The sequence below is a fragment of the Lissotriton vulgaris genome, chromosome 7 (assembly GCF_964263255.1).
Source record: "Lissotriton vulgaris chromosome 7, aLisVul1.2, whole genome shotgun sequence".
Lineage (NCBI taxonomy): Eukaryota > Metazoa > Chordata > Amphibia > Caudata > Salamandridae > Lissotriton > Lissotriton vulgaris.
Genome location: NC_141695.1, coordinates 1,281,566,872 through 1,281,578,891, shown reverse-complemented (window position 1 = coordinate 1,281,578,891; position 12,020 = coordinate 1,281,566,872). Strand labels below are relative to the sequence as shown.

Genomic DNA, 12,020 nt, shown 5'->3' with positions numbered 1-12,020 from the left:
GCACATTCAGAGCCCCAATTCCAAATTTATTGCTGCTGATCTGCTACAGCGGGTGGGAAATATGGGATGAAAATCGTAGTCAAGCAATGATCCATTAAACTGTGGAGGTGATTGAGGGAATGGATATGCACTCTTCCTTCTCCTGGAAGCCTGAGAAGTGTCAGGAGAGGCACACAATGGTTGTATCATTTCAAGCCACTTTGAGAGATATGTCCACAACAAGAAACACAACAATGCCATTGCTGGATATCTTTCAGGACTAGACACGCCGATTCCCCTTAGGCTGGGTGGTCCCGAAACAGAAGGTATCACAGAACATATTCATACTTCTATTTATGGCTGAAGCGCGGGTGTTACATCCTCCCTCGCCGTCTTCTTACATTAAACGGATTTTTGGCAAACAATGATGCCACTGTCGAGGGCAGGCCTACTCCCAGGAGCGCTCTCCGCACTCCTGAGAAAACGCTGCAGGGACCCGAAAACAACTCGCTTTTTAAACTGCGCTTCCCAGGAATCCTCCAGGTGTTCAAGCGCTTAGCGACATGTCTGCTGCAGAATCCCGGGCAGCCGCTAGACCAGCCACAACCTGTCCCGGGGGTTTAATGGGCTTAAAAACAACCAGTGCCCCCCCCAGTCTTGGAAAATTCCCCCATGGTATCCATGCCTTTCACTGTAGTCTGGCAGACTACCACACACGAGGCCCGACCTACAAGGAAAGATGCGAGAATTCCTGTCAGGCTTGCGCCTCTTGCAGGGCCGAGGAGGCCTCATGTCAGGACTTCACATCTGTTTGGGGAGTTGGGGGTGGAGATTAGGCCTCGGCCTCAGAAAGATGCCCAAGCAACGCCTGACGAGGCCACTCTGCCGCTTCCCCGCCTCCCTCCCGGGGTGCCGTTCTTACCTGCTGGACGGGGGTGTTGGGCCCCGGAAACCTGCTGGAGCCGTTTCGGTAGGTTGAGGGGGCCAGGAGCCGGGTGGAGTGCGGCCGCCGCGCTGTGTCTGTGTCCGTGCTCCGGGGGCGGGGAAGGAGTGGGGAGGAGCCGTAGGAGGAGTGGAAGGCGGGCACCCCCGACAGAGCCACCCCCAGCCGCGCCACCCACCAGGGAGTACGTTTTCATACAGGGTGGAAGCAGGGGGCGGGAGGGGGCGGGAAGGGTTAGAATCGGGAGGGGGCGGGAAGGGGTAGAATCGGAGTGGAGGGGAGGGATAATTATTCCCGTCCGAGCCTGAGAAACACAACAGCGCTTACCTGAAAGTCGTTCCGCCACGGAGAAGGAGACCCGTCACCACGTAGGAAACCCGACACGTCACGCCAGGAACAACATGCAACCAATCAGCAAGAAGGCAGGTGCCGGCAATGCCGGACCAGATTCGGGGGCGCTCCCGGCTTTTGGCTGACGTCGCGTGACGTCGGCAAAAGCCAAAAAATCTCGCGAACGCCCCCGAATCTGGTCCGGCATTGACTGACAGGCCCATCGTCCAATGGCTAGGCTCCATTTATGGAGCTAGCCAATAAATGACGGGGGCCGTTCCAAACCACACTACAGTACTCATTAGGTTTTCGCCTGCGCGAAAAAGATGCGCAGAGCGCATCTTTTCGCCAGGCAAAACCTAAAAACGTGCATTTACGTTTCAAATGTCCGATCCAACAGCAGCACAATTCCAAAGCCCATACATGACAGGAACCCGACTCAAAGTCCCATTCTCCCGATTTTTTTTTTTAAATCTCCCACTTTGCTCTATTGAAATGTTGGCATGTATGTGGCAAGCTGCTTACTCTAGCTTCAACTAGGTTTTGTGCCTACTATTTTAACTTTAATTCGGGGTGGAGGCTGTTGTGTCTATGTGCCTTACATCTTCAGCTCTCTCTGCCTTAACTCTGCTCACCTGCTTGCCTCACCAGCAGCTTCATACTGCTTACCTTGTTCGCTCTGATTAACCTTTCTCTTTTTGTGCCCCAATCTTGTCTCACTCTCTCTATCACACACCCATCCCTCTTCTGTGATCACTTCTATCTCCCTCCAACTCATCCTCATCTTTCTATCAGCGCACCTGCCTCTCTTCCTGCATCAATGCTCTCTTTATACCTCACCCTTCTGTCTCAAAGTCACTCTTCTCTTTCTGGCTGACCTTTATCTCTGCCTCGTCCTGCTCTCATTCTTCGCCTTATCTTCGTATGTCTTTCTGACTCACCCTCCTCAATGTCCTCTCTCTCTTACTACTCCGTGTCTTCCTCACACTCCCCCCCCCCCTTTGCCACCTCAATCTACCTATCACCATCTCTCTGCTTCATCTTCCCCTCTCTCCATCTCACACTCTTCTGGCAACCTGCTGTGTACATGGTCCAAAGAGTCGCAGAAACAAAAATTCTCAGAAAATAAAAATCATGTTTTCTAAGAATTGAATTCTGACACAGTTGTGAATGTCGGTGGAGGGAGTGGGGTGGACGAGAGGCTCGAGGGTAGCCCCGGGCTCTGAAATGGTGGTCTTGTCCAGAGTTCTTAATAAAATATGCTAGCATGGGTGAGGTTTGCAGAAGGTTCTGTGGTGCTCTACAGAAGTACACGTGAAAGTTGTCATGAACTTATTTATATGAGGTGCTTTGAGGTGGAGAGATCACCCACTCCCCAGTTGGATGACCAAAATCACCCAGTTTGTACAAAAAAATTGGTTCACCTAGCACACGCTAATGTCAACATGTATTACATAAATAACAGATATCAACAATTCTAGTCTTTCTTTGTATTTGTTAGGTTTATTGTCATATATTCTTGTTTAGTTCTTTTTTTTAAGCCTCTTTTTAGCCAACACGTGTTGTTTAGCCCATGGCAAGTGGCCGCGACTTCCTCAGCGCTGTTTCGTCGGTATGGTTAGGGTTATCTTTTAACCGGTTGTAATTCCGTTCCAGTTTCCCCAAATAATTCCTTGTCTTTGATAGTTTTTCTCTCCCAAACGTATCAGTATTATCCCTTATTATTTGTTGTCATCCGTTTTAAAACCTTCTGAGTGTTTGCTCGTGCAGCCTTCCGTTGTCTCAGCGAGTACGCTTTGACAAAGCGTACTCGCTGGGACGACAAAAGGCTGCACGTGTATGCATCGGTACATGTATTGGAACAGTACTGTACTAGGATCACATGCTCCACAATGTTCACCTCGATCTTGCATCTATATGTCCACCGTGTATGCCTTGGTACAGTACTGTACTAGGATCACATGCACCGCAATGCTCACCTCGCTCATGCATCTATATGCACACCACGTCTCAGTGGTACAGTACTGTACTAGGATCACGTATGAGCACATCCGCCACAACGCTCACCTCGCTCATGCATCTATATGCCCACTGTGTATGCATTGGAACAGTACTGTACTAGGATCACATACACCACAATGTTGACCTAACTCATGCATCAATATGTCCACAGTGTACGCATTGGTACAGTACTGTATTAGGATCACGTGCACCACAATGTTTATCTCGCTCATGCATCTATATGCCCACGTTTAGGCAGTGGTACAGTACCGTACTTGGATCACATGCACTACAATGTTCACCTCGCTCATGCATCTATAGGTCCACCGCTTAAGAAGTGATACAGTACTGTACTAGGATCATTTGTGATAACATGTGCTACAATACTCACCTCGCTCATGCATCTATAGGCCCACCGTGTATGCATTGGAACAGTACTGTACCAGGATCACATGCACCACAATGTTCACCTCTCTCATGCATCTATGTACACACCATATATGCACTCGTGTATGCATTAGTACAGTTCTGTACTAGGATACCATGCTACTTAAATAAACATAAAGAATCCAACTCAAAGGAAGGAAGGGGGAGGAGTGATCAACGAATGTTGAAGCACTCAGTGTTCTGTAAAATACCCCTCACACACCAAAAGGCCCCTTGGTGTCATGCTTCATCATCGGGGTCCTCGCACCCCTCTATCGGGATGCGGCGTGCTGCAACCTGCGACTACGCGGGAGCACTTATAGAAAAGACTATGTGTGGTATGCGGTGTGTGGGGTATGTTGTTATAAGTGAGTAGTGGGATGTGGTGAAGGATTAAAAAGTACCTGGCACATGAGTGTAAAGAAATTTTTTTTTATTCTGAACTCTGGCTGGTACTATTAAAAGAAGTGCAGTGTGAGGTCGAACCTGTTAGATTAAGAAACAGGACCTCTGGTGTGCGTTGTCGACATGTTTCGGAGACAAGCTCCTTCTTCAGGACGGGGGCACAACCTCCCCACCTTACTCACGTCTTATTTTTATAAAAAAAGTGTATTTACAAAAAAGTGAAAATTATAGGCTAAGTGTGCCTACAGCGGTCTGCTACAAGTACAATGACCTGTAGAAAGACAAAAAGAACAACTAATGGTTACCCATGTAGCGGGTAGTTCAAGCAGGTGCAGTCACCTGGAACCTCACCATATGCTTGTATTAAGCCTGTTAAAAGGAAAAGTACTCACAACACAAACAACATAAAACACATATGATACTAGGAGTTACACTTAGTTGTAGTCATACTTGTGAAGCTTGCTTGTGGGCTTCATGAGCAGAAATAGGACGTCAGGGGTGTTGCTTGATGTGCAATCTGTAGTGAGGAATGATGCAGGTTTTAATAAATCATTCTCACTTACTTAGGCGGGAGAAATCAGATGGTCGTTTTTTGCATGATACTCACATTACCGGGACGCTATGATCACCGTCTTACCCCTAGCGCTGCTCCGCTGGTGTGAGGAGGTAGTCTGGTTTGTGCTATTTATACCCTGTGTGACAATTGGGTGGAAACATCCATATGACCTTCTAAGGGTGTTCCGGCGTTAAGTGTGTGCCCATGTATGGAGCATCCGCTCATTAGCCATACATAATCCTCCTATGTCAGAAGCGGGTTTACACGGGATTAGCGTAAAGACAGACCGAGGTTGCGCATGCGCGTAGATATCTGTCCTTCTTTCGCGCATGCGTTTCAGGCACAGGTGCATATCGCACAATGCTGTTGTGTAGCGCACGTGTGTTAGTTCCATCTGTGTCTGAGAACTTGGGATGGAATACTTTGTTTACTGATAAGGAATTATTTACACCAAACACAGATGTAGGGAGTACATAACAACCGAGGATGGTTTTTGAACGAATCAGATGTTTTTGTGATGGGATTTGGGACAGTGTATCCTGAGTTTGCAATCGTCCCCTTTTAGTTAGACAGTTGGCTCCAGGGTACATCATCATTAAGCCCTGTTAAGTGGGTCCCAAGTCTGAACACCCATCTTTGTTCCTTTTGAAAAAGGCCGGCATCTGAAGGTAGTTGCTCTATAATGGTCCATTTGAGATCATTCACGCAATGTTGTGCAGTCAGAAAGTGTGTGGCCATTTTAGTTGTGCTTTTTTTACAGCGCACATTGCTCTTGTGCTCATTCATTCTTGTTTTCATTGCTCTTGTGGTCATACCTACATACTCAAGGTTGCAGGGGCATTTTATAAGGTAGACCACGTTTTTTGAGTTGCAGTTAGTAAATCTCCTTTGATCCCAAGTGGTTCCATTGCGGAAGGTAAGTTGTGTGCTTTTTTCTGTCAAATGGCAGCTGCCGCAGTTCCCGCAAGGGAAGTGCGGCAGATGCCGGCCTTTTTCAAAAGGAACAAAGGGGCCTTCGTTGATCACTCCTCCCCCTTCCTTCCTTTGAGTTGGATTCTTTATGTTTAGTTAAGTATCATTGTGGAGCAAGAATCCAACCCTTCGCTCTACCTCCCTCTTGTGTTTTTTGACAGACTAGGATACCATGCACCACAATGCTCACCTTGCTCAATCATCTATATGCCCTCCGCATGTGAAGTGGTACAGTACTGTACTAGGATCACATGCACCACAATGCTCACCTTGCTCAGGCATCTGTAGGCCCACCGTGTAAGAAGTGGTACAGTACTATACTAGGATCATGGGCACCACAATGCTCACCTCGCTCATGCATCTATATGCCCCCGCATGTGAAGTGGTACAGTACAGTACTAGGATCACATGCACCACAATGTTCACCTCCGTCTTGCATCTATAGGCCCACTGTTTATGCATTTGAACAGTACTGTACTAGGATCACGTGTACCACAATGTTCACCTCACTCATGCTTGTATATTCCCACCGCCTATGCATTGATACAGTGCTGTACTAGGATCACGTGCCCCACAATGTTCACCTCACTCATGCTTGTATATGCCCACCGCCTATGCATTGATACAGTGCTGTACTAGGATCACGTGCCCCACAATGTTCACCTCACTCATGCATGTATATGCCCACCGCCTATGCATTGATACAGTGCTGTACTAGGATCACGTGCCCCACAATGCTCACTTCGCTCATGCATGTATATGTCCACTGCCTATGCATTGATACAGTGCTGTACTAGGATCACGTGCCCCACAATACTCACCTCGCTCATGCATGTATATGCCCACCGTCTATGCATTGATACAGTGCTGTACTAGGATCACGTGCCCCACAATGCTCACCTCGCTCATGCACGTATATGCCCACCGTCTATGCATTGATACAGTGCTGTACTAGTATCACGTGCCCCACAATGTTCCCCTCGCTCATGCATGTATATGCCCACCGTCTATGCATTGATACAGTGCTGTACTAGGATCACGTGCCCCACAATGCTCACCTCGCTCATGCATGTATATGCCCACCGTCTATACATTGATACAGTGCTGTACTAGGATCACGTGCCCCACAATGCTCACCTCGCTCATGCATGTATATGCCCACCGCCTATGCATTGATACAGTGCTGTACTAGGATCACGTGCCCCACAATGCTCACCTCGCTCATGCATGTATATGCCCACCGTCTATGCATTGATACAGTGCTGTACTAGGATCACGTGCCCCACAATGCTCACATCGCTCATGCATGTATATGCCCACCGTCTATGCATTGATACAGTGCTGTACTAGGATCACGTGCCCCACAATGCTCACCTCGCTCATGCATGTATATGCCCACTGTCTATGCATTGATACAGTGCTGTACTAGGATCACGTGCACCACAATGCTCACCTCGCTCATGCATGTATATGCCCACCGTCTATGCATTGATACAGTGCTGTACTAGGATCACGTGCCCCACAATGCTCACCTCGCTCATGCATGTATATGCCCACTGTCTATGCATTGATACAGTGCTGTACTAGGATCACGTGCACCACAATGCTCACCTCGCTCATGCATCTATATGCCCACCGTGAATGCAGTGGTACAGTACTGTACTAGAATCACGTGTACCACAATGTTCACCTCGCTCATGCATGTATATGCCCACCGTCTATGCATTGATACAGTACTGTACTAGGATCACGTGCCCCACAATGCTCACCTCGCTCATGCATGTATATGCCCACTGTCTATGCATTGATACAGTGCTGTACTAGGATCACGTGCACCACAATGCTCACCTCGCTCATGCATCTATATGCCCACCGTGAATGCAGTGGTACAGTACTGTACTAGAATCACGTGTACCACAATGTTCACCTCGCTCATGCATGTATATGCCCACCGTCTATGCATTAATACAGTGCTGTACTAGGATCACGTGCCCCACAATGTTCACCTCGCTCATGCATGTATATGCCCACTGTTTATGCATTTGAACAGTACTGTACTAGGATCACGTGTACCACAATGTTCACCTCACTCATGCTTGTATATGCCCACCGCCTATGCATTGATACAGTGCTGTACTAGGATCACGTGCCCCACAATGTTCACCTCACTCATGCTTGTATATGCCCACCGCCTATGCATTGATACAGTGCTGTACTAGGATCACGTGCCCCACAATGTTCACCTCACTCATGCATGTATATGCCCACCGCCTATGCATTGATACAGTGCTGTACTCGGATCACGTGCCCCACAATGCTCACCTCGCTCATGCATGTATATGCCTACCGCCTATGCATTGATACAGTGCTGTACTAGGATCACGTGCCCCACAATGCTCACATCGCTCATGCATGTAAATGCCCACCGTCTATGCATTGATACAGTGCTGTACTAGGATCACGTGCCCCACAATGTTCACCTCGCTCATGCATGTATATGCCCACCGCCTATGCATTGATACAGTGCTGTACTAGGATCACGTGCCCCACAATGCTCACCTCGCTCATGCATGTATATGCCCACCGTCTATGCATTGATACAGTGCTGTACTAGGATCACGTGCCCCACAATGCTCACATCGCTCATGCATGTATATGCCCACCGTCTATGCATTGATACAGTGCTGTGCTAGGATCACGTGCCCCACAATGTTCACCTCGCTCATGCATGTATATGCCCACCGTCTATGCATTGATACAGTGCTGTACTAGGATCACGTGCCCCACAATGCTCACCTCGCTCATGCATGTATATGCCCACTGTCTATGCATTGATACAGTGCTATACTAGGATCACGTGCACCACAATGCTCACCTCGCTCATGCATCTATATGCCCACCGTGAATGCAGTGGTACAGTACTGTACTAGAATCACGTGTACCACAATGTTCACCTCGCTCATGCATGTATATGCCCACCACCTATGCATTGATCCAGTGCTGTACTAGGATCACGTGCCCCACAATGCTCACCTCGCTCATGCATGTATATGCCCACCGTCTATGCATTGATACAGTGCTGTACTAGGATCACATGCCCCACAATGTTCACCTCACTCATGCATGTATAGGCCCACCGTCTATGCTTTGATACAGTGCTGTACTAGTATCACGTGCCCCACAATGTTCACCTCACTCATGCATGTATAGGCCCACCGTCTATGCATTGATACAGTGCTGTACTAGGATCACGTGCCCCACAATGCTCACATCGCTCATGCATGTATATGCCCACTGTCTATGCATTGATACAGTGCTGTACTAGGATCACGTGTCCCACAATGCTCACCTCGCTCATGCATGTATATGCCCACCGTCTATGCATTGATACAGTGCTGTACTAGGATCACGTGCCCCACAATGCTCACCTTGCTCATGCATGTATATGCCCACCGTCTATGCATTGATACAGTGCTGTACTAGGATCTCGTGCCCCACAATGCTCACCTCGCTCATGCATGTATATGCCCACCGTCTGCATTGATACAGTGCTGTACTAGGATCACATGCACCACAATGCTAACCTCGCTCATGCATCTATATGCCCACCGTGAATGCAGTGGTACAGTGCTGTACTAGAATCACGTGTACCACAATGTTCATCTCGCTCATGCATGTATATGCCCACCGTCTATGCATTGATACAGTGCTGTACAAGGATCACGTGCCCCACAATGTTCACCTCACTCATGCATGTATATGCCCACCGTCTATGCATTGATACAGTGCTGTACTAGGATCACGTGCCCCACAATGTTCACCTCACTCATGCATGTATATGCCCACCGCCTATGCATTGATACAGTGCTGTACTAGGATCACGTGCCCCACAATGCTCACCTCGCTCATGCATGTATATGCCCACTGTCTATGCATTGATACAGTGCTGTACTAGGATCACGTGCCCCACAATGCTCACCTCGCTCATGCATGTATATGCCCACCGTGTATGCACTGGTATAGTACTGTTCTAAGATAACGTCCCACCCGGTCTAATTGTCTCATGGATCTCTATGTTATTAGACTCGGACTTCCTGAATCACCTTCTCCAACCCGCTGTCACATCACAACGCTAATTTTCCAGCACCAATGACCTTCTGGTCCTCACTCTCATGCATCACAATGGTAATGGACGGGACCTCATGGGCCACTATGTCCAACTCATTAACACATCACTTTACTAATGCATTTTGACTCCCTGGAAAAGCATGTCGAGGCCGCTAAGTCTACTGGCACCCTTTATCGGGTCTTGGCATCAGGATCTTGATTCCCGTTTCTGGTAACCTACTGGGACCCTACCCGACCATCGTGCCCATTCCACTTCAGTGGGATAAGACCAAGGCTATACTAAATGACAGTGATTATTCGTCCAGCCCCAAGCTCTCCCATCCAGTCATTATTCTTGTAAAGGATGGTGGACGGTGCCAGAACTTTAACATTTACTGAAACCACAGAACATTGTGTTTGATAGTCAGTGTATGATCTGTTACCAGTCAGTGCAGAGCTTCTGACCATCTTTTATGAACATTGTGTGATCAACTGTCAATGTACAATCAGTAACCAATTGTTGGGAGTTTATTTAGTGCTATGTAAAGTAACCCCATATCATTGGTCAAGCAGAACTTTGTATCGGAGATGCCCTTGCGGGCCCCTAAGTGCAGGGGTGGGATTTGTCAGATGGATGTTAGAGATATTCTGAACCTGTAATCAGAGCATGGAAATAGGTCAGAAGGTTAGGGGGTATAGATTGCAAAATATTTCTAAAAGAGATGAACATTTACAAGGCATGTGCATATGTGGGTGTTATCCATCCTCTAGTGCCATGCATATGAACTACACATCAAGGTCATATGTTCCCTTGCTCCATTGGATGCACACATCCTTTAATTTCGATGAAAGAAATTAATTATTGCCCAGGTTTGACTTATCAGAGTATATTTTCACTAGACCTGGTCCAATTCCAACCATTACCAAGGACACACCACCCTCATAAGCAGTTCACCTGCCCCCAGTGCAAAAGAAGACTCACCCAGATTCCAACCGCAATGACCACGAGGAAGTAGATCACAATGACGCTGATGTCCGCTACGTTTTTGATGGAGGCCTGCGGCACATGATCAGTTCCATTCGTCATGTTCACCTGCGGATCCCTGCACGGCTCTTCGGGTGAGGTCTTGGAATGGTTGTCCTGACCTTAGCAAGCCCTTCCTCAGGGGGTTTGAATATCAGGGTCTAGGAATCTGTTTCTGTGGGCTTTGACCCAGTCTTACAGAGGGCTTTGATTCTTCTACAGCCTTATCTTCTCAGCAGTCTCAAATGTGTAGGAGTCTCACATCTCATGGGGTCTGGACTTTGCATGAGATGTCACTCCTCCTGAACATCCAGTGGCTGTCACCTGCTTCAAATCCCAGCTCCCTCCCGAAGACATTCAGGTTAATGGTAAAGCCGTGGGAGGAGAGGCTGGCTCTAGTATTAATTTCCCATTGTAATTAATGGAAAAAAACATGAGGGACAGAGCCAGTTCCATTATTAACTATCCAGTATTATTAACTGACCTGGTCAGCAGTTCTGAGGCAGGGACAAACAGTTGTTCCTGGAGATGCTACAGAATATTTCCCAGTATCCAGCCAGACTGAAGTGAGTTTGAGTTGATGGGAGGAGGCTGAGGGCAGGTGAAACTTAAAAACTAACTTCGAAACAATCTCAGCAGAGTTACTATTCTATCGGGTGTCTATCCTGAGAGCATCCTTACAAAGAACGTCCCCTCCTGATGTGGCAGTCCCAAATACTATAGTTTCTTCTATTCCATAATAGACCGCGAGAAGTATCTACGCACTCACATCTTCCTCTTCTCCATTGGAGGTGGCTGTCTATATTCCACTCATCACAGGGCACTCTCTGGCTGAAACTGGAGGAGGCCTTCTCTTTCTTTTCATGGGTAAACTGCAGCTGTCTGACACTGGACGCGACGGTCTCTTTCCATCTCATCAGTGAACGCTCTTTGTCTGAAACTGGACAGGACTCTCGGTCTGACACTGAACGTGGCTGTCTCTTACCATCTCATCAGTGAGCACTCACTTTCTGTCAATGGACTTGGCTGTCTATTTCCATCTAATCATTGAGCTGTCTCTGTTTGACATTGGAGGTGGTGGTCCCTTTCCTTCTCATCACACAGCTCCCTCTGCCTGACACTGAAGGTGGTGGTCTTATCACAGAGCTCCCTCTGTTGGATACTGGAGGTGGTTGTCTCTTTCCTTCTCATCACACAGCATCCTCTGTCTGACACCAGAGGTGGTGGTCTCTTTCCTTCTTATCACAAAGCTCCCTCTGTCTGACACTGGATGTAGT

The 12,020-nt window shown here is 47.9% G+C and overlaps 1 protein-coding gene across 1 annotated transcript in view; it reads right to left on the bottom strand.

Moving 5' to 3' along the window:
• The window catches only part of SLC5A2 (solute carrier family 5 member 2), a 138,405-nt gene extending 127,326 nt beyond the window's left edge, over nt 1–11,079 (bottom strand). Inside the window, exon 1 of the mRNA XM_086931856.1 lies at nt 10,702–11,079. Coding sequence (XP_086787982.1) covers nt 10,702–10,806 — 105 coding nt within the window. The 5' untranslated portion in view covers nt 10,807–11,079. The remainder of the gene's footprint in view (nt 1–10,701) is intronic.
• Nucleotides 11,080–12,020: the final 941 nt, after the last annotated feature.